The 26,457-nt window shown below is 39.2% G+C and overlaps 1 protein-coding gene across 1 annotated transcript; it reads left to right on the forward strand.

Annotated features, from left to right (window-relative positions):
• Positions 1-6,078: 6,078 nt before the first annotated feature.
• Positions 6,079-24,666, forward strand: LOC104410006 (versican core protein-like; the record flags this gene model as incomplete). The annotated part of the gene is made up of 4 exons (XM_010020055.1): positions 6,079-6,148; positions 12,747-13,118; positions 24,255-24,429; positions 24,539-24,666. Coding segments are annotated over exons 1-4 (745 nt in total), but the record flags the coding sequence as incomplete, so codon positions are not given.
• Between the last annotated feature and the right edge of the window lie 1,791 nt (positions 24,667-26,457).

The following is a 26,457-nucleotide window of genomic DNA, read 5'->3' on the forward strand; positions in this document are numbered from 1 at the left end:
AACCTAGCTGATTCTGTGATTCTATGATTTATTTTTTTCCCCCTTGCTGCTCCTCTCACATGACTTTGGCTCCCTTCATAATGTTGCTGCAGGGGAGAGGTAGGGCAGAAGAGGTCCATGGGTATCCTGGGCAGCAGGCGCAAAGGCAGAGCCTGGTGTTTGGGGTGCTGCTGGAAGTTGCTCTTGGACCTCGCTCCACACACTCTCTCTGACGATCAGTTTTTCCACTGTGCCTCTGTGAGGCCATCGGGAGGGACCAGAGCTGCTTCTGGCACAAATTAGCACAGGCCTGGGAAGGAAGTCCTCAGGCTGCAGCTCCTCAGCATCTGCCAGAGTGAGGAGCGCCAGAACATGCTGTGCTCTCGTCACTTCTCCCATCGGCTCTCCTGCGTGTGCTCAAGCTGGGGCTCCAGCGCTGGAATTGTTCCCCTCTGTGGCTGCCGGTGCTTGAGGAAGGGAGGATGAAGGTGCCCCTAGAACTTTTCTTGGAGGCTTTAGGAGGACCTTTGTGAGTGATAATAAGCTAAGCAGACACCACCGGTGAGCCGGATACAGACTCACTCCACCAGGTGGCAGCGCCACAGGCTAATTAATAACTACATGGCAGAGACACAGTGAGACCGGCAAAGCTAATTAAGCAGCACTTACAGTGAGTTTGGTACATGTCAGCAATTAACAGTCAGATGCCTAAAAGGATCAAAGGCAAAGGAAAGTGCAGACTGCTTGTGTTTGAGAAAGGGTAGCACTGATGAAGGTTTCAGGCAGAGCTCGGAAGGTAGCGAGAGTTGTGCTTCGTCTGGGATCGGTCATTTCTAGCTCACTGTGTTTCACGGGGGAGCTGTGTAATTTGCTGCTTTACCCATTAGTAGGAGCAGCAACCTCAGTTAACTTCTCTAGTGCCATGTTCTGGTATGGTTTCCCCTAACCACCCTTCTTTTATTTTTTTATTTTAAATTTTCCAATGTGAACCTAATTTTCACTATATGGAGGCAACAAGGGTCAATGGGCAGAAGGTCCTTTTTATGTGTTTAAGGAACATGGTCCAGCTTTCACAATACATCTGCAGCACATGTATTGAATCGGTCTCAGTGTGACCTGAGAAGCTGCAGCCTTTAAAGGCAATGCCACCTCTGTGGAAGCAAATAATTTCTCATTGTCCCAACTTCTCTGAAGTTGGGAATAGTTTTGGGATGGTAGGTTTTAGTCCATTTCACACCAGGATGTTTCATTCTGTCTTAATATGGAGTTTAAAACAGAAAGACATGAGGTACTCCCATCTGGTTAAATTAAAATAGCATTGGTGTGAAATCAAGCTTACACTGTAAACTAAACACGAGCTGGAATTTCATCAGAACTTATTGCTCCTGTGGGGTTTTGCTGTGGTAAGGTAAGGTAGCACTGTCTGCAAATATAGAAGCCCTGCTCCCTCCCCACAGAGACAACCTCTGCTGCTAATTCTTAAAGATGTGAAGTTTGTCAAGGACTTGACATCTTTTTGATTAAACTACACTATGCTCAGGGTTGCATCCAGTTTAAAAATGCAGTGCAAATTACTACAGTAGATTGGTCTGCCTGTAGTAGCTCCTAGTGAAATGGATCAGTCCAGTTGGAAATCAGCCAGCAGAAAATGCAAGTTTGATCACATTAAGTGAGATACTTTTTTTAACAGAAGGTGGAAATTAAACACTTACTCAAGTCTTGCAGTCTTGAGTTGGCAGGATATTCTTGCTGTGTCCATAGTATTATGGTTTTCTCTTATTCTAGGTACAGTGACACCAAGGAGGCTGGGGGGCTGGGTGGAAATGGTATGGTTAGAAGGATTTTGGCTAATTACTGTGGACTTAGGGGCAGTACAGCAGGCAGCCAGCAAAGGCTTTTGCCAACTGTAGAGTGTGGGAATGGGAAATACAAACCCTTTTTAGATCAGGGGTTTTTCTCAGGAGGCTACAAGGGATCAGAGTCATCTGCAGTCCCTGCCAGCAAAAGGGCAGGAGGTAGAAGCAGTCACATCCACTAGTGGTGGCCTGCAAATGTGGGCAGCACTGAACAGAGACTGAGGTGGGAGCAGCAGCCTCTTCCTTGCCTGTGGTTCTTGAGGAGGATTGCTGGCACCGGAGCTCTGCTTTCATACAATCATAGAATCACAGACTGGTTTGGGTTGGAAGGGATCTTAAAGCTCATCCAGTTCCAACCCCCTGCCATGGGCAGGGAAACCTTCCACTAGACCATGTTGCTCCAAGCCATATCCAACCTGGCCTTGAGCACTGCCAGGGATGGGGCAGCCACAGCTTCTCTGGGCAACCTGAGCCAGGGCCTCAGCACCCTCACAGGGAAGAACTTCTGCCTAAGAGCTTATCTCAATCTCCCCTCTGTCAGGTTAAAGCCATTCCCCCTTGTCCTGTCCCTACAGCCCTTCATATAAAAGCCCCTCTCCAGGTTTCTTGTTGGCCTTTTAGGTACTAGAAGGCTGTTATAAGATCTCCTCTGGAAGCCTTCTCTTCTCCAGGCTGAACAACTCCCCTCTCCAAAGCTAGGCTGACCTGGGGTGCTGAGCAAGGTACCACCATTGTGATCTGCATGCTGTCATTTAAAGAGAGTGGCAGGGGTAATTGTACATTTAATTCTAGGAGCCGTAGCTGAACAGCACTCAGTAACTTCGTGTTTATGGGATTTCACCAAGGACTGGGGTGAGAAAACCCTTGTACATGGAGAACTGCATGGGAGCTGTTGCTTGTGTTGCCTAAGGGCTGAAAATCAGAACTTTCCCCCAACATTTTTCATTGCTTGAGTAAACACATTGAGGTAGAGGAGATTTAGAAAAATAAAAGGTTGAGAGATGATGTTCTGAGCGTCGGGTGGGGATTTTTTGCAGGTGTCTCATATTAAGCTCCATGCTCAAACAGTGCAATTTTTCCTTTTTGAGCTATCCAAGCTCTTGGTGCAGCAGGTGTAACTCCTGCACTACTCAGTAAAAGGCTAAGTAGCCATCACAACCATGAATGCTCTCTCCTGTGGCCATGGCTGAGTTCAGCAGTCACCGGATATCTCGGAAATTGTTCTTCTGCAGTTGTATTTCTGTTTTTGTATTTCATTGTGGCTGTATGTATTGTGCTTGGTGACTGGAAGCTGAAGATATGAGGGTTCCTCAAACTGCATTCGCAATGCAGTCACCAACATGATGTTGAAGGATCAGAGCTCTGTGCTTATGGACAAAGAGGAATGGGAATATGAGATCTTCCCTGTACTCTAGATATGTAGTGTAGAGCAGAAGCTCACTTATAGTCCACACAAGTCCACTGCTTTGGACTTGATGATCTTAAATGTCTTTTCCAACCTAGCTGATTCTATGATTCTAGAACTCTTAGCTGCTTCTGAACATAGCAGCGGGGTTTGTCTTCTTACCAAATGTGAAAGCAGTTACACCACCTCTTGTCATGATTGTATTGCAATAAGCTTCTGAGGGCAGTAGGCATCCAATTGGCGTGTGCCACATATGCAGGCACTCCTGGTCAGGGCCAGTGCAGTGGTCTTAACATGCAGCCAGCCCTGTTTAGGTGCAGCACACCCATCTTCCAGGGAAAAGAAAATTCTTTTTTCTTTTTCTTTGATTCCCTTGTTTCTAGTCCCAAAAGCAAAGTTTGGCTTCTGGAGGCAGAGAGAGATCATATGGGTAAACATGGAAATCTAAACTTATAAACAATTTGTTCTAGATCTTTGTTTAGCTGTTGATGTAGCCAGTGTGTGACACATGGAAAACATGTGGGCAGAATATCTCAAAGGAAGGTCTGGAGCCACCCTGCTTTCACAGGGGCCAGAGCAGAGCACTGTCTGGCAGGCAGGTCCAGCATTCACCACCTTTGAATGAAATAGTCTGTTGGTCTTCTTTTTGTGCTCTCTTCTGAGAGTTTGTGTTACTGAAGGACCTAGTTGGCTGTGGATTTGGTTCTTGAGGCTTAAAGCAGTTTCAGGATACAAGGTTGCTTGAAGGCCCTTCTAGTCTGTGTATGTGTAGTCTCAGCACAACCACTTTTTTCCTTTTTTTTAAATGTTGTGTAATAATGAGGATTATTTAAGTGTTTATTTAAGCAATCACGTGGCTGTCTGTATTTCAGAGCTGGTCCTTTGCATTAAAAAGAGTTCCATGTCTGCAGCTCTTACCTTATGCAACCTCCTCACTTGTTACAACCTATTGCAAGGCACGTATAATATCCTAGGGCACAGTATAGATTTCCTCAGTTAAAAAATGGACACTTTAATTTTCTCCATGTACAGCTTGGCTTGTGTAAGCGTAGGGAGAGAGAAAAACTCTGGCTGGTTGGTGTTGGGGGCATGTGTTAGAGTCTTCAGAAAAAGTTTTATGGCAGATGGGGCTCAAACTGAATGAAGCCAAGTCCCGTTCTTGTTTGAGACTCAGTCATAAAAAGTTCAAATTCCACTAAGTTAATATTGCAAAGTAAGTGATATCACATTATACACTCAGCTCACTGAATGCTGCAAGAGAGTTGGGGCGTCTTTGGCAACGTGCAGTCTGCTTTAAGGAAAGCAGCTGTATTCTTTCCTCCACACCCTGGGAATAGGTTGCAGAATATGTTTCCTAGTGCAATCGTCCAGCTCTGGCCATCCATGTATAGCAAATGAAAAGCTCTTGGGTTTTCAGCCATTTTGGGTGGGAATTTTTAACATGATGCTGTTATGTTAGAGATTGCCTCATTGGAAAGGCTTGGTTTGAGATGTTTTGCATCTTTTCTGAGCTGTTCAGCCATTACAGGATAGATGCCAATTCACACAGACTCATGTCAAGTTTGGGCTGCAGCTGTAAGCTGGGGAGAAAACTTTCCAGAGATTGAACATGTCACCAGTAGTTTTCTAAAGATGTTTCTTTCTGTGTCTTGCTATTGTGTTCAGTACAGCTTGCTGAGGTTTTTGAAAGTATTAGTAATGTTTTAACCCTAAAGCATTATATGTAAGTACTAAAGAACTACAATGCTAAAAATACATATATGTGCAGTACAAGTTTCATAGTTATAACAGACATCTATTAAATGTCTGTTCACTATTCCTTAAAGCAATTAAACTGTAATCTTTTGGACAGGGAAAAGTATCAGTTCAGTTTACTGGCCCAAGTAAAGAAATTAAGTAACATATTTTGACAGCAATATCAGGAATTTTGTGATAAAAAAAATTCAGCGGCATTGTTTGACAAACTACTGCTGAAAGTAATTTTATATGCTGGCTAGAGTACACATATGTGTAACTATGTGGAAGACAGGTTATTTATAAACCCCTTACAGTAGTTGACATTTATAGGACTCGCAACGCTTTTGTTAGTGTACTGAAATTTTCAGGATATTTACAAATTCAACATATGTAAGTAAGAAGTAGAATAAAAATGAAGATATACTGTTATGAACATGCAAGATATTGTTATGTACATATGATACACATGGAGAACACTTCAGATGTTAGAAGGTGGAGCCTGTAAAGGAAGTGAGAAGCAAGCCCAAAGGGGACTGACACATCTGAGTGTCATTTTGGATTTGATAACCTGAAACACATTATGAATTTGTATTTGACAGGTGCACATTGCCATTCTAACAAATTTCCACTGTAAAATATAGTATGGAGAAATCTTCATAGCAGGAAGTTATCTGGGAACTTGCAATAGGAAGGGTATACTATGGATGTCGACTCACCATTGAAATTCAGGAAAAGTTTGTCATGGGGAGCCCCTTCTGACATGAACCAGATTGTTAGCTGTTGACAAATGACAAGGTAGTTTGTGTGACAGACATATCCAACCCAGAGGTTGGATTTGAACTGGCAACACCACATCAGGGAAAAGTAATCAGGTTGTACTCATACATTGCTACCACTGTATGGGAATAAACTATAAACAGTGAATAAAATGTCAGAAGATCAATATACTAAGAATTATTCTCTGTCTCAATGAACCTTTTTTTTTTTAAGAAGATGAGTGCTTTTAATATCTGTAGCAAATACTGAGGTACTGAGTTACAACACTTGCTAAGGGCACAATGCAATATTAACCATGTCTCTGTTCTTTATTTGTAGGTCAAGATGTTGTTAAGTATAAAAACTATATTATGGATGTACTCTACATTAGTTATAACAGATATGCTACCTAAAGGTAAGTCTGTTATGCATAAAACCATTTATTCAAATCTCTTTCAGTGCTTTAATCAGTAGGGTATTTGCCAGGATGTGACGAATAACCAAAATTTATGAGATTCAGTTTCTGGTCTTTCCTCTCCCACTCTTTTTTGCTGCACTGTGTAACTAGTTAAATTTGTTTCCATATTCTCTTCTTTTCCATACTGATTTATTTAGAAAACCCTTGGTGTGTGGGCATGTTTTTGACAAGGTTTTATGTAACTGACTGGTGTCTCCTCAAGTTTTTAAGTGTCGTTACTATAATTCAAGTAAAAATAAATTGCCATAGGATTACATTGCGTAAAGCAAAATAGATTGCCTTCTCCAAATATTAAGAATGCATTTTAATAATTTAACTTGTGCTTCTGAAATGTGGGACCTGTTGGCCAAGCTGTCTCACACCTTCGTTTTCCATGATCCACCAAGGATCTCCTTGGACTAGATGGTGCGAGGGCTGGTGGGAGGGCTAATTTTAGTTGAGGGGGGCCGACACCTTCCATGGGTGCTTCAGCCTAGTGCCACAAAGGGAAAAGTGCCAGCAGCACAGGAGCAGAGAAGGTTCCTGGAAGAGACCTAGGAAGTGGTGAATGAAATAGAGGAGGTTCTCGGCTACAGGAATACCAGTTTGGAATACCTCCTAGGCAGATCCCAGTGTGTGTGCTCATGTATGTCATACCACAGCCTTTTGGGTTGGTAGGTCACCACTTGCACCCTCTCTGTGGTCAGGGTGAAACTAGTAGCCCTGGTTTCTGCTTTACTCTGTGATCTGTCAAGGAGCAACCGGGGACGTGCCTCTGGAGTAGGCAGTCTGGCTGCCAGCCCCCTGTTGGGCTCTGCCATGAGCTAACCTGGTGACAGGTCCCGTGGGTGCTGAGGTCTGCAGCAAGGACATGCTAGAGCAGCTGCAGGCCTTCTTAGTTTGGGTGGAAAGGAGTGGCCCTTACCACTTCTCTTGGCAGTTTCATGCTAACACTAAAGTATTATTCATGTGTGGTTCCCATAGCTATTTGAAAGTTTGAGTCAAACCTTTAGTAAGGAAAAGATCCCCAGAGAGGCTCAGACTCACAAAATCAGGATAATAGCTTTCCCAAGCCTCAAAACAAGATTTTTCTTAATCTTCCACCCCTCCATTTTTTTTTTTTTTTTTTTTTTTTTTTTTTTCCCACGAAACTACTAACACTCTTTTTCTCGGCCCCCCCCCCCTTTTTTTTTTTTTTTTTTTTTTGTCCTCCAGGAACTCCTAAAACTGATTTTAGCCTTTAGGAGAATCAAATGTAGTCATTTCTTTTCTACCTCTCTTCAACACAGTTACCAACAAAGTCTTTAGCTAGTCCTGTATGATGAAGAAAAGCACTGTTGTGCTTAGTTGAGCTAACTAAAAAGAAGTGAGTTGTTTTTTCTCTCCTTTTTCCCCCATAATGTTGTGAGCGCCATCCTTTGCTGTTTCCTACCATCACTTCCTCCTTAGAATAAGTAAGGCAAAGGATTCTGACAAGAAATTTGATCCTAATGTTTCTCTTAGGACCTATTGGAAGTCTGTTTACTTAGGGCATAATTCCATGGTCTGTTTAATAGCACATACATTTTAGCACTAGGTGGGATAGTCCTGCCTCTTTGCCATCCCCTGGTGCTAGTTTTCATGCTTTTCTTTGTGCTGACACTAGTAATTATGTGGGTATATGGCCAGCTGAAACAGGTAAGCAACTTGTTAGAAAGAGCATATGGCATTTCTTGGAAGTTATTTTTCTACTGGATCAGACCTTTGACTCAATGTCTTGTGCAAATGTTATCAGAATTCAGGGTCTGGATCACTGTAAGTGGAGTGGAATGGATCCTTAGAGTGGTAGAACATGGGGTGGCACCTTTAGATGCCCCCTGACTTACTCAACCTTTTATCACCTCTTAGGGGACTTGCGTTGTCTCCAGTGTAGAATCTTTAGTCCTTAAACAAATTCCATATGAACATGATGTTAAAAGTTCTCAGGAATATAGACCAGGTTCTGACTGGTCCTTATTTGCCTGAATCTTTTGGAATAGACTTATGTTCCTAGAATACACTGTGAGCTTTGTGCGTTTATTTTTGAAGTTAAGGGACATACTTTTGCCATACAGAGTCTTAAACACACTCAAAGTATGGCCATGGAGAAGAAGATGAAGATGAAACTTTTTCATGGAATGATCCCATGGAGTCTGTGAGATCAACTCATACCTTTCTGGTTTGTACAAATGTCAGTCAGTTTGTGTAATACTATTTTTTAGGTGGAGTGTTACAAGATTACAGACAATCCTTACAATTACAGCTTTTGTTTAAAAAATAAAATAAAAAATGTATCTCTGAATTTCAAAGTCACACATTTTAAGTTATTTTTTTTCTTTTTAAATCCTCAATTTGAACATAAAATTGAAACTTTGAAATCTTTCATGAAACACAAATCCTCACGCTTGCATTCCCACAGTGTATTTGACTTAATCAAATTTAGTCACACAGTCACTTCAGTATGATGTATTGCAATATTTCCTTTAAAAAGCTTTGAGGTGAAATTGCTCTGGAAGTTTAAAATTTTTCTTTCAAGGGTCATATGGGAAATTTGTCAAAATCAACATTTATTTTTAAAGTGTAAATGTTGGAGTCAGTGAGTCTTAATGTTAAGTCATAACAAAACTGAGGCTTAATTTAGAACCACTGATCGTTATTCCATTTTTTTTCTCTCTGTCTTCCACTCTCATCTTTGTGAATGATCCTATTCATAAATACCTAGCACATATGCATGGCATGCTCATTAGATTGTAGCAACAGAAGTATTTTTTCCTTTGAGGGTAAATTGAGAATGGATTTGCATGGTTTCTTTAAGACTTTAAATTCTCAGAAGATGTGTGTCAGGAAAGCAGCAGGAAATATGGTGTAAACTTCTGGGGTCATGGGTATGCCCCTCTGCAAGACCTTTGCTGTTTGCCCCAATACATGTGAAGAATCAGTGACAAAAGTTCATAACCAAGGTTTACACCTACTCTTAGTGTGGCATTTACTCATTTTGAGCTAGCTAGTGTTAGAATATTGTAGCTTACTTGCTGGACATTGTGATTATGATCAATGTTGGAGTTTATCTTACCTGTTTTAAGTGACTATTTGTCATGTCATGAGTGAGTATGCTTTCCTGAAAGCCCTGTAATCCGAAAGAGTAAAAATGCCCTAGAATGCAGAGTATGATAAAGTCCTTTCAAATGTATATAAACAATACATCAGTTTAAACGTGAGTTTATCTGATCATGTTTATGTTCTATGTGTGCTATAAAATACATGTGTGTATACCTATGATGTCTGCACGTTATGTTATTCTGTCATGGCTTCTTTTATTTATTTTGTTGGGGTATTTTTCCTCTTTAGACTTTTATTTTAAGAGTTTCGTAACATTTACAACAGAAAAATGTAAAAATTCTGGGAAAAAGTCTTTGTTCTCAAGGAAGAAGTTCTTCACATGCTAAGCTGGTGCCAACCAGTTTGGTAATTTCAAAACTGTCCTTTTGTTTAAGAGTACAAGATATTACAAGTATTGTTAAGTCCTACATAGTGAGATGAAGATACAGTATAAAACAATGTTGGCAAATGCCCGTTTTCTCAGCTTGTTTTCCAGTTTACAGAGAGTTACAAAATGTTTTGTTCATATTTTTGCACGTCATGTCCCTTTTAAGGAATAGTCTTTGATATTCTTTATCAAAGGAATTGATGATATTGATAGTGGCTGAAAAAGAGACATAACATGGGATATAAGCATTGGGAAAATGCTAAAGTAACAAAATGGCCATATGGATTAATAGAAGATATTGATGCTTTCTGTGTTGGCCAGTAAATTTGGCTTGACTAACTCAGTCTGCTGCAAGAAATCAAACTTTTTGGAACTGTTCAGGATCATCACATGATCTTATGTTTCAATGGCAAATATAACTTTTTTTCAATAGGGAAAAGTTTCTCCCCTTTTCTTTTTCTTTTCCCTTCTTCTTCCCTCCTCTTGTCAAAACAAAAAGTGCTTTTATATAGTGTTTTATAATGCTTTCTACACATAGATGGGCATGTGTGTAGCTACATGGTCTCCTATTCTGGGATGTAGCCCAGTTTATGCTAGATCTAGTTTGCATATCATGATCATATGTGGTGTTTGCCGAGGGTTTCAGTCTGCTGATGTGAAGACAGATTTTAAAGAGAGGAAATTTCCTCAGGGTTAGTGCTGATATTCCAGATCAGTCATAACCAGAAACAGTGTTCTCAAAAGTTTATTAAAATTCTGCCTATCAGGATAATTATAACTAGGTAATTTTTCATTTAAGAAGTTCCTGTAATGTATATAGATGACAAGAGATCGTAATAAATACTAAATATTTTGAGACTGATTTTAATCTCTCACCTGTGCAATTTGGCAGTAATTCCATCATAACTGATAAAAGTGAGTGTTCATTCTGTTTCTTTGTCTCTATCCCACTGTAACTTGGTGAAGTTTCAAGAAACTGAAAGTGATATAAAAAGCAGTGGTGTTTCCATACTGTACATTTTCAGGATAAAACCAGTTCTTTCTAGTTTTTAGCAATCAATTGATTCTCAGTGAGTTGAGCTTTCATTTTGTTATGGAACTAAAAATCCTCCCAACTCTCAATAGCTTCCCCCTCCCCCCCCAGAAAAAGTGTATTCGGTCAAAGCTTTTGAGCTCACCTTTAGTTTGTACTAACTTCTGCAGGCTTGTCTTCAAACTTTGTGAATTCTCTAGTCTTCAGTTTTATACTGGACCTACTTTTGTCTTTCCCTGTCTTATATATAGAGTTTTTGATGGGTCTGGGCCCAAAGTGTATGAAGTAATTAGTTTGAATGTTACATGTGAGTTGTACCATCACTGGTCTCTGTGTATGAGTTAATGGAACAATGAAAATCTCCCTGAATCGCAGTGAGCATCTTGTTGTTAAATGTGCTCAGACAGTGTCATTCCATGTGAAGTTTTCAGCTAAGCTTTGGGTGCAACGCAGCTGTTTTGGCACAGCACTACCCTGTTGTCGTTAACATTTTCTCTGGCCTAATCAGTTTTGATACAGTTGTCTTGACTGTATCTGCATTGTGTTCCCAAGAAGTTCCAGTTAGGTAGGCATGGATGGAAAGGTTCTGAGAGACTTCCATTCAAACTTCTGGGTCTTCCTTGGCCAGTCTACTTTTTTTTTTTTTTTTTTTCTAGTTAGTACTTTATTGTTAAAATGCTTGGCCATCAAGCTGATGATTCTTGTACTGAACCTTTTTAAACGATACAATTAATTCTTTATGCTGTACAAGTCATCTCTCTCTATTAAAAATAATTAACCTAATGAGCAATTTTCCTTTTTCCTCTGCTCTTCTTTCTCTTTTCCCCTCCAACCTTTTAGTCTTTACGGAGAGATTATATTTGTGATGATAGACAAACAGCTAGATAATTTTCATGTGTTGGTGTCTCATATTTAATGAATCACTCTGTTGGTGGCTACTACTTGAAATTACTGTATTTCTAAACTTTGTGAAGCCTAACTCACTTTGAATTAAGGCTTAACATATTCCACCTTTCAAAAAATGTTAGAGTGCAGGACAGTGAAAGAGATAAGTTAGATACTGTTGTGCATCAGCTTTTAATCTTCATTAAGCCATTATATGTGATGAAATAAGGTAACATGAAAAAATAAATTTAACAGAAATCCTCTCTTCAGAGAGCTGCTGTATGCAGGTTAGAAGAACAGTAGTCAACTTCCCCCTCAGGATATTTTCAGATGGAAGCATTTCACTGTAAAATGTTTGCAGCTGGCGATGTCATAAAAAATGATAAAGGTCCTATCATGTCAAGTCTGAGCCAAGTAGGGGCTTTCTGTGTGCTTTGCTTCCTTTTTTTGCTTAACATCCCAAAATACTTTATTTCTGCAACGTGTCAAAGTCCCTGAGGCTATAAGGAAATAATTTAAAAAGAATGAATCTTTGGGAGGATCTCTCTGGAAAGGCCTTTGTTTCAGCATGTGTGCAATAAAACAAGTTAACCCTTGGAAGAATAATGGAGTAAGGGTTGTCATGTATGCAAAGCCATGAGCTAGCTTTTACTCTTAGGACATGAGCAAATGAACAAACCACTGTGAGGTAAGGCAAAGTGTATACATCAATAGCTCCCCTGTATGCATGCTTTTGGCCAGCAATAGATATGAGGTAACTCACCATCATTCACTCAGAGTGGTCTTCCTCCTATGAAGTAAAATCCCACAGCTCTTACAGTTCATCTGCTATCTGAAATATCAAAATAATTTCTGAAGAAGGTCAATAACTTGGTGGCTATAACAAGTGGAGACAATAAGTCAGAGAGCAGTGAATTAAATTTGCCCAAACAGAAAAGGACTCCATTGGCAGCCTAGGATATTGACGCAAACTCTTTTTTTTAGCTTATACTAATCAGTCCTGTTACAAATCAGATAAGGTTCATGGATTTCAGGTATTGCATGCCTTGTATTGTTAAATAACAATATCTGTTTCCAATTTTGCTGCTCCACTAATGTGATTTCTCCTGTCCCTCTCTCTCCCTTTTTTCAAGCTAAAGCAGAAAAAACCACCATGATAAAGGGATCCCTCTCTGGAACTTCAGTCCTGCCGTGCCTCTTTTCAACCACACCCACTGTTTCCTCCAGCTATGCAGCTGAGTATCTTCGAATCAAATGGTCAAAGGTTGAACTGGATAAAAGTGGAAAAGATGCAAAAGAAACCACAGTCCTTGTGGCCCAGAATGGCAACATCAAAATAGGTCAAAGCTACAAAGACAGAGTGTCTGTTCCAACCCATTCAGAGGAGACTGGTGATGCTTCACTGACTTTTTCTAAGCTGCGTGCAAGTGATGCAGGAGTGTATCGCTGTGATGTTATGTATGGAGTTGAAGACACTCAAGGCATTGTATCACTGGCTGTTGAGGGTAAGTATTTATCTATCTCATTCATAGTCAAAAGTGATCCCAGTTAAAACAGTAAAAGTTAGTAATCAAACATATAACTAGGAACGTCAAGCACAAAGGAAAAGTTTCTTTTGCCCATGTAATACAGCTTGGATAGATAGGAGGAAACCCATGTAGCAGAAGTTGCAGGAAAACAAATAGGGAGGTGGCTGTTTATGTTCTTGCATGTGCTAAGAGTTTGCTTGCCACAGCTATAAGGAAATAGCCTCCAAAACTCTGAGGGGGTGAAGTGTACATGTAAAGAGATAGAAGAGGCAGGACTTTCAAAAGCACGTAAGTGGCAAAAATTGCACCTGGGCTATAGGTGTTTCTCTCCTGCTTATACAACATGTTAAGTGCAGTGTGGAAACTGCTCCAGAGCCTGATGCTGTATAGCCCTGTCAGTTTGGCGCTGAGTCTGATCTAACAAACTGTGCTGAAAGGCAGGATGTATTAGTGCAGGCTCTGTGCCGTGTAAATGCCAATTCTGGACCCAGATTACTCTCTGTGCTTAGAACAACACTGTGCTGTGTGGATGTACCAGCTTGCCTGAGCCTTAGTTTGCACCCCTTTGCATTTAGGTGTTTTTGAAAGTTCAGTATTTACTCAAGTGACTGAATCCCAAAACAAACATTAATTGCTGCTAGAATTTATGGCTTTGGCTAAGATTTTTTTGGTGAGCTTAATACTGCATTGTTCTTCCAATATGTTTAATCTAACTTGAGCAGTCTTTTGACATTGATTCAACAAAAGGTTCTGAAGGTGTGGTCTTAATTTGGAAATACAGTAAATTAGTGTAACCATTAATGTCTCTATAACTTCTTAAACTCTTTAGTCCTAATGGTAAAAGCAAAAGAAATCCTGGTTTGAACATTACTTTTTAGTAACTAGTGTACCTGGCATTCCTTACTCCTTTTCAAGTGCTCCCTTGACTACACACACACATATATATATATCTCCAGGAGTAGCAGATGTTTACTGCAATAAAATATGTGATGATTTATGGCAATACTTTGGCTTCTGTAGTTAGTGCATCTGCAAAACACTGAAATGAGATGAGCTAATCAGATTATTATTTTTTTTTTAAATTGAAAGAAAATTTCACATACTGCATTTTCTTTCTGCAATTGCTCTTTTCAGGAGGGGAAAAAAGCCAGATCTTGATCAAAATGAAAAATAGCATTGTTAGATTATAATATGTGCACTCCATTTTCTGCATTTAGTAAATAAGTGCCATTTTTCAGGCTCATAAGGATTACATGTAAATGTTGCTGCTCAGATCTTCTGCCCTTATTTCAGTAAGACTGTATGGTTTTTTGTGATTACAGCTTCTACTTAAAACCACCACCACCACCACGTCCCAAAAGTAATTTATTTCCATTATTTTTTCTTGATGAATCTGCAACCAACTGTCATAACAGTTGGAGAGACCTACACTCTCCGTAACCTTAGAGCTGAGTGCCAGCATAGTTCAGCACTGCACTTTGGTCAGCTCTCCCAGGTTGAGCTGGTGCTTGTAGGGCGACACATGAAGTGCTGCTAAAATTATCACCAGTTTTGCTAGTCTGCACATTTTTTGTTCATCACAAGTGAAAAATAAAGTGCATTTGTGTAGCACTCTCTTGAGGACTGAGCAGGCATGTTGCTTTAGCTTTTCAGTCGATTGAAAGCATGCATTAAAAGTGGCAACTCTGGCTCAGGTAATACCTGCTTGATCACACAGCCTAACTCTAGCATGAAGCAGAATCGCCTTATTAAAGATAGGAAGCTTCTGCAAAATTCTCCTGTGTGGGGCAATTTCTGTACAAGAAGAAATTTTACTAGTGCTTTAGAAAGCAACATTCATTTGTTTCTTTAAGAGATAACACTGTTCTGTGCATTAAGCCTAATTTAATAAACTTCTTAAAATGACCAAATGAAGGAGGCCAAATTTTGTCTGCAATATTCTCATGAAGTAAGTGAAATTGCTCTTTTATCATAAGAACTTTACAGGCTTTGTATGCCTGGTTTTTTTTTTTTTTTTTTGTGTGTGTAGTTTGAAAGCAATGCAGGACTTGATTTCTAGATATTGTCAGTATTTCCATTTCTTTCCACGATCATTCCCCCACTTGAAACTTTCAAACAAAAAGCACATTCCAGAATTAATGAAGCCTGGTAGATAAGTTTAGACAGCTGTGCTGTTTCTTTTTCAAATCAATCTTTGCAAATAAGAGAATAAACAAGCTAACTTGAATAAGAAAAAATGCTGTAATTGTTATTTCTATCCTTTTATTTAGATATGCTAGGAATATAAAAATTGTGCATAAAATGACTGTATTTTACCAGTGATGGAATATATTGTGAATGAAAAATCATATTTCTAAGTATCATTTTCTCTGCAGCATAGTTTTTCCCAGGTTAAGCTGTACAAGCTGAACAGTTGGTATTAGTCATTGAAAGTAAACAGTAAATCTTTTAATGCCTTTTTTTGGTCTGAGTCTCAAGACCAAGACTGTCCACAGAAGATGCATATAACTGTGCATCTATTTTTCTCTGTGTAGCTATCACAACAGATAAATTTGATAATTTGTATGTAGATATCTAGCTAATTTGCTATTTTTACACGGCAGATAAACTTCTGAAGTTCAGAAAAGTCAGATTTATATATTATTAACAACAGTGTAAATACTAGCTTTACCAAGAACATGGAATGTAAATACAAAACTGCCCCTTTGACCATGACAAACCCATTTTTCAGTGCTTTGACTCAGTGCTACAGCATTGAATCCTACCTCACCATAACTATAATCAACTGTTGCCTAATTTTTGCTCCTCAGAGATTAGACCAAAACCAAAATCATGTCTGCATCATTTCAGACAAATATCTGTCTGTCCCAGTGTCTTGTTCCAAGGAAAGCAGCCATAGCTGATACCAAAGGGCAAACAAACCCATTTTTCCTGTGTATTGTAATGTGGTTTTTTTGAGACTTGTCACCCATGAACTTCCTGAAGCAGAGGCTTTATGTTAGACCACAGCTGGATAAGTTAGTTATTATTCACAAGGAAGGTGTGTGTGTTTGATCACCCACATTGCCTTTGTTTCTACATTGCATATTTCTACTACATCCGTTTTGGTTTTTTTTTTTTTTTTGGCAGGTAAAATCTTTCTAAAGAATGGCAGGATCTTGGAAACTGCCATAATTCTATGCTTTTCCTTTGACTATAGGCACACCCTGTGCCAGCCACTTGGGTATCAACAGCTGTTTAAATTCTGTTCATGAGGAGATCAGACGCATCACCAGAACACTGTGGCTTAACATGGTATCTTGTATATGCTGAGCAGTGCTAACCTGTGTGTGCATCATTAGCTTGAGATAGAGGTGAAATAATTTGATTTTAACACTGTTTAAACTACTGAGCCTAAAGCTAAGTCTGAACTGTCTAGTTTTTACTAGGAGTTTGTGTTTGTGTTACTAACTGGGTGAGTCAGTTGCGTGTTAAGTCCTGGGGATCTGGGAAAAGTCACAGGATGTGCTGGGTCACTTACTCTAGTTCCTTTGGTTTTGCAAGCAGCCATGTTACATACTGTGCAACATGCTTTTATTAATCCTGAAATCAAGCAAGAGCACCCATTCACACAGGTTATCAGGTGCTTTACATATTTCATCTCTAAGATCAGTGGGGTTAGATTGAACTAATATGATACTATTTTCATTTTACAGCTGGTGAAAGTGTAAAAAAGATGAGAGAAACACTCAATTGTAACCCACACAGGAAGTTTTGGGGCTGCCAGATGCTTGCCCTGCTCATTAATCACAATCACAGTGCTGGTCTTTGAGGCAGGGGACAGTACTAGCGCTGACAGGTCTACAGGCTCAGGCAGAGGCCGTTTCATCACACTAGATACATCCATTCCTGTTACTAGTCATGGGGAATGCTTTCCTTGCACCCTGATTGCTGTTGTAATTACATCTACCTCAGGGATATTTTACATTCAAACCAGATCTAACAATATTGCAGTGTTACATGCTTCGACTTCTTACAAGAAGAGAAATATGCAGAATAACTCATTCATACTCATTTTTCCTTCTGCGTGTTGTCTTTGCACATCCCTCTGAAATTTTCCCTTTTCCTCAGAACCAGCTTCTCCTTTGTCAGTTCTTGTAATTTCACCATTCTTACAGTGTTTTGAGTGTTTTATTCTGACCCCTCTTGATGTTACTAACCCCACAAGTCATACTGTCTCATCCTTGGCCTCACAGTTTTTTAATGCTGAATGTTATAACCATTCTATGATTCTGTGGTCTAGTGGCAGGTGTCCCTGCCCGTGGCATGGGGGTTGGAACTGGATGATCTTAAGTTCCTTCCCAGCCCATACCATTCTATGATTCTATGATTCTGTCTTTATTCTTAGTCATTTCCTTATCACTGTGTCTTGAAAATGTCAGGTCTCAGGAGACTTCAGGTACTTGAGAAATGGTTTTCCCTTCTCAGTAGTTAATACTTCCTCCCCACCTTAAGCTGCTTTTGAGCACTGTTGGTTTTTCACTGTTGGGTTTTCATTATATCCCAGTAGAAACATTTGTGAACAAGGTAGAGGTTGATGACATTTTGAAGATCATCCCCAAGTATTTGCTTGCCTGTTAATAATTTACCAAGTGCAGTTTCACAGTCTTGACTTGGATGCCAGGTCTGAAATCAGGAAACCTGAAGTGAGGGTGGGATTTATTTCACCTTTGACAATTTAAGGTCACCTACCTAGTCTAAGCTGAACGCACAGGCTGGTGCTACCTTCAGCTCCTCTGATGAGAATTTGGGTGAAATGTGCTCTCTGCCAATCCATACCCCTGGTCACCAGTTAGAGAGGTTTAGATCACTAGCTTAGACTAGACTTCTAACCTTCAGGCAAAGCAAACTTTGGTGAACACCAGAAAGGATTTTGTAAAAGCATTGCTATTGTCCATGTTTATTCCCTCTCTCTCCTTATAAAAAGGTCCATTACATAAACCAGTTTTGAGATACCTTGTGAAAAGATGACCTAGAAATGCAAGGTAACAGTGTTCTTCATTCTGGAACATAATTGGATATTTAATGAAATTCTTATTTTGTATGATATTGGACAATAAAAAATAGCATGTATGACCAAATGTAATCAAAATGAAAAAAATCTGAAAAACCTCTCACTTAAGCTGATTTTTTGTTATCCTTCTTGGAGATGACTTGATTTAAAGGGGTCAAAGTAGCAAATGGGATGCCTCCTGTTTTGCTGCTTTTTTTTTTTTGTATCTTGCTAGTGAATACATTTTAAAGAGCACTTTATCCTTTTCTTACTGTTGATTTGGGAGAACACTGTTAACATGGGTCTCATTTTGGTAGTTTGTGTTTGGCTTTGCTGCAAACCTGAGAAGCTATTTTAGTCTTCTTTCTTTTTTTTTTTTTTTTTAAGACAATAAAGAAAATCCTACACTTAAAATAGTGACCTTGTTAATGGAAACAAGCATCAATTAGGGAAGCAGAGTAGATGGTAATTCACATTTTCATTTTTATGCAAGATCTTCTTTCTTACAGGCATTATAATGATAAATGGGAGTTGTTTGCAATGTGGGAAGCTGCCACTCACTTGCGCTGTTAGCCCTGAGGGATTGTGTGTTGACAACCTAATTGCTTTGTTCTCTCTACAGTCAGAACTCCCCTTCATTATATCTGAAGTACTGCATTTGAAGAGATGCTTTTATTTAATCTTTTAGATTTATCTATCCCAAAACTTTACTGTCTCTTGATGCTGACCTTCCGTGCTTCTTTGCTAACAAAATCAATGTGGGCTGACGTATTTTTAAGCCCGTGTTTTACTCTCCTGCATCATATATCGCAAGGAATCTCTGACTTTTGTAGCTGGGAAGGAGAGAGCACAATGGGTAGAGCCATCAAAGGGTGGGAGAGGAAAATTACTTCTGGGCTAGAAAGTCCCAGTGTCTATGTGCAATGCATGGAAACAGGGAAGCAAATGTGTCCCTCCTAGAATCACAGAATAATTTGGTTGGAAGGGACCTAGTCCCTTCCTTTCTAGTCCAACCCCACTGCAATGAGCAGCGACATCAAGTAGATCAGGTTGACCAGAACCACATCCAGACTGGCCTTGAATGTCTCATGTCAGCTAATGGACAGGCTGGCGGGGTTTCTGCATCAGGCTAGATGGAGGACCTTTGGTCCATGCAGCACATGGCACGGCTTCACTTGCAAGATGTTAGAGTAGAGGCCAGTGATAATGAGTAAACTGGTTTTATGTTGTTGCCCACCCCCAAGTATGGGGGCAGTTCTGAGACACTCTATTTTTATGTTTCTTTAAGTGATTTTAATTTGTGTAGCCTTGGCCTCAGTGAACACTTGTGTGACTTACTATGTTGCTGTGCAGAGGTAACGGGCAGATGGTCCCACTGACTATTCAGAGATTAATATAGATGTAGTAAAGAAGTCATTCCCCTGAGAAAAACACATATAAATCTCAACATTAATCACTTTTCTTATCTGGATCAACTTTGTCAGAGGAGCTTGCATATACTTGCATGCAGCTGCGTTGCTCTGTGAGGGTGGACACAAAGATTTTGCATGGAGGAGCATCGTCTGAGTTGATCTCTGTCCCTGGAGAGCAGGAGGACTGGGGCTGGCAGAGCAGAGGGGTAGGTATGCACTTTCTGTCCCCATGAGGAGAAGTTCCCTGAGGAGTTTGGCAAGAGAGCTCCTGCCCATGCAAAGCAAGCCTGTACTTCTCAGGTTGCCAAAGCCCAAGACAAGGGTCACAGATATATGTGAGACCTCAAACGAGGGACACAAAATGAATTATTCATGCAGGAAGCTGAAAATGCTGCCCTCTTGCTTCCTTTCATACAGTCCTCAGTCCTGTAAACTCTATTTTGGCATGTATTTGTAATGTAAATTTTCCTCTGCATTCAAGAGGAGGAGGATCACCAAAATGTGTAGTAGCTTTGATAGTAGGTTGGGGGTTATTTCATGGGTCTGCATTACAGTGGCTAAGGCTTGAACATAAAAATTATCAGAATAACAACCACAACCATCATAGTATTTTCTCTTTAAATTTTCTCTGCTGTGTGAGATACCTTCTGAAATTCAGGCTTTATGTGACACCAAGAATGTATGTTGCAGCAGTGTGAGCTCACTAGTGAACTAACAAGTGTTATTTCTGTATACCTGTAATTTATTAGCCATACCAGGAGTCCTTCCCCTGCAGTTCCATGACATTTTGTGTGCATGATATCCTGGCAAGTAATAAAGTAAAGCTGCAATCCAAAGGTTGTGAAACCACAGAACCAGCAAACCCTAGTTTGTTAAAGTGAAATACTTTGCTTTCATTTTCTGGTCTAAGATATAAATGATTAAAAGACATTCTCTTTTGCTCTGACAGAAGTGAATTTTGGATGCTACAAATAACTTTTCTGTGAGTGTTATTTCTTGCAGAGGCTGTTACTCCTTCCTGCAATTACAGTGACTTTGCCAGATGTTCAGAGACAACAATATACTGTTGTAGTCTGTTTTCCAGTTGCTTTATTTGTTCCTAGGACAGCTCCTCTCTTGCCTTTTCATTCAGAGAGGAAATAGACAAAGGGGAAAAAACCCCTTTACAAATGTTTTAAAGTGCAAAAACTTCGACAATGGATTTTGCCCCTCTCTCTCTGTCTAACTGAAACAATGAAAGTCCTGCAATTTAATCTTCTTAGCCCCGGGGGGTCTTCTAATTATTGCAGCTGTTGCGCAGGCTTATACATACTGATGTCCTCCTTCCCATTCATCTTGGAGGCTCTTTTATGTCCGTTAGCTCCTCACTGGAAATGGAAAAGCCTTCAACTCTTAAGAATAGGTGAAGTTTACTTTTTGGATCAGAGCGAGGAGAACAAAGCATTCTCCAAGTTCCTTTCCAGGATTTACAAATGACCAAAGGCTATTCTCAGAACTGCAAAAGCTAATTTAAATTGCCGGTGACATTAACTCTTTAGTCGTGCCTTAGTAAGGTACCACAGGGATCCCAAACATACACCAGCAAGGAAAGGCAGTGGTTGCTTCCAATGTAGAAGAAGAGAGGTAAGATAGCTGTTTGTGAAGAATGCGCTCATATATTTAAGTAGTAGGAAGCTTAAAAAAAACCCAACAAGTTCAATGATACAACAACACAAACAACAAAAAAGCAAATAGTCTAACGTAAAATGCATTTTAATTAAGATTAAAACTGCAAATGAAATTAACAAACTGCTTTGCATACTTGAGGATTTGACCGTGAGTTAGTGCTAAATATTGTATACTACATAAACACCAATGCTACCAAAAAATGTTTAAGGTGTTTGTATATTTTCAACAATAACATGTAGTAAAGCCTGATGCCCAGCTTGTGTTTATTATTACAGGTTCATACTTATGATTCAGGGTAGATGTTTTATCTGATTCTGTTGTAAGCACTGTAAAGTTTACCCATTTCTTATTTCTGGACCCAGAACACCAAGCAGGTCACCTGAACTCATGTTTTTATTTACTAATGTACCACTGAAAATAATAATGCTCATTTATAGCAGCAGGTAACTTGCTAATGGTAGCAACCAATGTTACTAAATTCTGTATATGTCCAACACATACCACATGTCTAACATGTGTGGTCAAGGACCGTGTTGTTTAGGGCACACAAAGCCAAAATATGTGTGTAAGCACACACATGCATAAAAATATACATATATATATATGTATAAATAAAGTTTTGCACATCTTAAAGCAGTGTAAATGGTATGTAAATTTGCCCTAACCATGCAGTGGAGGATGTCTTTTAACAAAGAAAGTGAAAGGATATAGGGGATAGTAAAGCTATCTCTCTGATATTCCCTTTCAGTCCTGCCTGATACAGATAGTTCGCATTAACAAGAAAATGTGCTTGAGGCTGTGCTTTAGCACTGAGGTTGTCTGGAGCAGTGTGGCCCCTATCCATGCTGTTACGCTCATTTGCTTCCCATGTAGATGCCCAATGGAAGCTGTCTCTGGTCTTTGCTTGTTCCTGAAGTCTGCCCCCAAATTGTTTAGAAGGGTGTTATGGGAGCTCAGCCAAATAATAAAGTGAACTAAATTAACAATTTAACAGTCCTGATGACTGAATTTCAGACACCTGGGATGTTTAATTTAGCCATATTTAACATATTCATAATTTTTCAGGGTGTATTCTTCACTTGTCACTGTTCCTAAACAATGGTTGGGTCCATTTGAAGCTAAAATTACATCATTCTTGGAAGAAGAACCACTTGTGATGGGTTCTGTCAGTGGTCTGAAAAGGCATTTTATGGGGACATTAGTGGTCTGTAAACTTCCAGCTAGAGGCTGCAGCTGGTGTGTGACTCCATATTAAACAAGGAAACACGAGGATTCCCAGTGTTTCCTCTTCCACTTCCTGTTTCTCTTCCTGTAGATTTGATAAAATAAATGACGATTGAGGTCTACCTGTGATTAGTTTTTGGGTAATGTATTCTATTCTAATTTCAGAAACTTTCTTAGTGAATCATGACAAGAACAAAAATTTGTGTTTTCAATTTATTGGCCATATCCAGACCTTTGAGAATTGGCAAAATTCTAGTGAATTTGCCTGCATGAGAAAAAGTAGTTATAATTATTTTGGAAACCTTTGGATCAACATTTCATTAAGTTACCTGTATTTCTGTTTACTTGTAACTTAGCAGACTTTTTCCATCTTTCAACAACACCCTGAGAACAAAGGTTTGCTGTTACATTGCTACACTGCCACCATTTTCCCAAACAGTATTACAGTATGTTATATCCTCATCTTTAAATACTCCAATAAAATCAGCAGAGAAAATCAACACTTTATAGTTTATTTTTCTTTCTTTGTAGCCATTCTGTGCAGTGGCATTACCTTCTGTAATGTTTTACGGTGCTGTAATGCTTCTGAAGCATTTAGAGTGCAATAAATGAGGTTGAAGGTTATTTTTTAGAGATCGTCAGGCGACATCCTTTTGATGCTAAACTTTAAAAGACACAATAGAGGAGGAATGATTTTGCATGGTGCAATATCTGTTTTCTGCCACTTCGGAGTCGGTGTCCTTTATGGTTTTAGGTGTGCATCTGCAGCTGTTGCTGAATTCATTGGGAATTATGTGCATGTAGAAAACAGAATGTGGCTTCTAGGCAGATCCCACCTTAATCAAAACCATCTTAACTCTAGGCCTCCTGCTCTAAATGTCTGATGTGCTCAAGTAACTTCTGAAATTGTTGAGATTCTTTCCAGAACCAGAAAGTCCCTAAATAAAAACAAGCTTTGTTTTGTCTGTATCATTTGTAGTGTTTGGAGGAAAAGACGGCTATGAAAAATGGACCTACAACAGCCACGTATTTGTAAATTTTATATCTGTAGTAGGCTTTAGTTCATACAGCAGGCATCAGGGACATCACTGATTAACAAATAGGCATCAAAAAGTACAATTACTTTGGTATCCGGATTGGTTGCATGTCTCAATGCAGCTAGCAGACCTCAAGCACTCAGGGATCCCCCATTCCCTGTTGACATTCCTGCATGCAGTTACAGCAGATGGCTAAGTTGGAAAGCCTATTTTTAAACCCACTTTTCCTGAAGTCTAGATGTGCTTATTGTTGTTGGGTCACGCAGTTTGATTCACAGTTGGATGTGTCATACAGGCCAATAAGCCAACATGTCAGGTAGCACTGTTGGCATAAGCAGCCTTGCCTGCAGTGCAATTAGCTGACCAGCACTTGGAACTAGAGGTGTCTGGGTAACTGTGAAGACATTGACAGATTTTAGCATTCATTCTCCCTTTTAATTACCATTTTATGTAATACAGCAGTGAAAATACATATATGGTTTAATAACTGTTTTTGTACATGTATGGTGAATATAATTTCACCCACTATTAATAACATACAATGTTACAGAATTACTGGTAGCAGCCACAAGAGGGAGGGACATCACTTATATGGTGACATATCTCTCAGCCTTTTGCTATTTTTATTCTACCCATCTGCTTTCAGCATTGTAACAGTACCTAGGTAAAGTTACACTATGATGATGGTTTCAGAAATGATGCAAAATGCGTCCCTAACGTAAGGGTTTTGCCTTTTCAGGTGTTGTATTTCACTATCGTGCAGCAACCAGCAGGTATACTTTGAATTTTATGCAAGCTCAGCAGACTTGTCTGGACAATGGTGCTGTCATAGCAAGCCCAGAACAACTGAAAGCAGCCTACGAAGATGGATTTGAGCAATGTGATGCTGGCTGGTTGTCTGACCAGACTGTTAGGTGAGACATTTAAAAGGCCACTCGACAGTTTTTCAAAATTAATATGCTTAGCCTTTACAGACTTAAAATGCTGAATTATCATAACAAATATGAGCATGTTGCATTTCAGGTACCCAATTAGACATCCAAGAATAGGCTGCTTTGGAGATAAAATGGGAAAAAAAGGAGTCAGAACATACGGACGCCGTTTTCCTAATGAAACTTACGATGTGTACTGCTATGTTGAACGCATGGAAGGTAAGATAGGTCCATATTTACTATGCACTGCAAAATTTTAAAATTACTAGAACTTCTAATGTGGAAAGACAAATAAATAAGAAGTTCTGTGTAAAATAAGGTTTTGGTTCTTTTGAATCTGAAGAGAATTGCTGAATGAAGTGAACCTATAGTTTGTGATCTAGAGACCTTGAATAAAGGCAAATGCAGAGTCTACAAAAAGACAGGTTTAAAGTTGCTGTAGTTAGTGCAGTAGATCTCACAAAAGTTTCTGTTGAAGCATCTTATTTTTTGAATGTCATAAAAGGATTTTCAAAGAAACACATTTAAAGTTTGAGAAACTATGTGTAGTATATATATATATCAAGATGGATATAGTACTTGTGCTAACTGTGTTATAGTTCATAAAGTATGTAATTAAAGTTTTAATGAGTCTATGACATAAAATTAGACAGATATTTAATTGCAATCCAAATTTAATAATATCTCATTAAGAAAGGGGCATCTCAGCATCAAAAAGAAACAAGCAAGCAAGAACTTTCCAGTGAGGAATCTAGATCTTCCTTAGTAAGTTTTTGCAAAAGCTGCTAACTATACGGCTGTAATGCAGAAGAGTGTTTACAATTCTGCCACATGGTGACCTTGAATCATGGATCATATTATGAACCACACAGTACCTTGTGATCCATGGTTAGGGTCTGTGATCAGTTTGATGGTAAGAAGAAATACATGGTGATATTTTCTGTGATTGGGCAATTAATAGCATGCACAAATCTCTGTATTATGTGTGATATTGTAATTGTTTCTTAGAATCTCTCCTCTGGAAGTGAATTTAACTGTATCCTTTCAGTGACCCTATAGAGACGTTCCAGACACCAGATACCTTTATGCTTAGACATTACTGTAACTAGTTAAATATGTATACTTAAAATGTAAACGCAAAATTAGCCTTTCCTGTGCCATAGCCTATTTTTCTTTTTTTTCCTTGGCTTTGTGCTGGTTACGCACTTGGGAACTTCATTCTAGTACAGAAATACTTTACAACTGGGACCAAAGTAAGTTTTCCATTTACCGCCATGGTCTGAGCATGTGATACTACTTCTGTTTTAGAGATTTTATTTCATACCAATTTTACAGTTCCTCTCTAAATTAATGTTATAGTTCCTAATCTTTTGGGCTGATCTTTGCCTGATATGCATTTAGTTAAGTGCTCTAGAAGTCAGCAGAACCATAAACTATTCACGACTCTGAGCAAGCCTGTCTTTGTATGTATACATATTTGTAAGGAACAATCGCAAAATTAAGGTGATTGTTGTTCATTTGTATTCTGTCTTAGAGCAGAAATAAATCAGATCATGCAAAGTTTTCTTCTGCTAATGACTTACAGAGACTTTAGTCACTGAAATCAGTAAACTTTTTCACTCAGTCACTGAGGATCTGACCTAGATTATGCTCACCTTGGAGACTTACAAAATGCAAGCCATAAAAGATTGCAAAGTCTCAAAAAACATATAAGGTTGGGAATTCTTAAAATTAAGTGGTAGAATTTTGTTAGTGCTCAACATTTTCTTAAATTCACTTATGTTCCAGCTGTATCTCTGTCAGTGAGCAGCACATCTGAACACCTTGAGTTCGTAACATAAATTCCCGATGGAATTCAATTTTGAATCATCTGAGTCAAGGCTCTTGAATACAGTTTTGGTCTTTCCTAGCTTACAAAAAGAAGTTTTGAGTAATCTGCATCATTCCTGGATGAAAAGCAATGGCTTGTTCCTTTCCCTCGTGTCGTGGTTCAAGCCCAGCCGGCAACTT

Source organism: Nestor notabilis, unplaced genomic scaffold (assembly GCF_000696875.1).
Source record: "Nestor notabilis isolate BGI_N333 unplaced genomic scaffold, ASM69687v1 scaffold17848, whole genome shotgun sequence".
Taxonomy (NCBI): Eukaryota; Metazoa; Chordata; class Aves; order Psittaciformes; family Psittacidae; genus Nestor; species Nestor notabilis.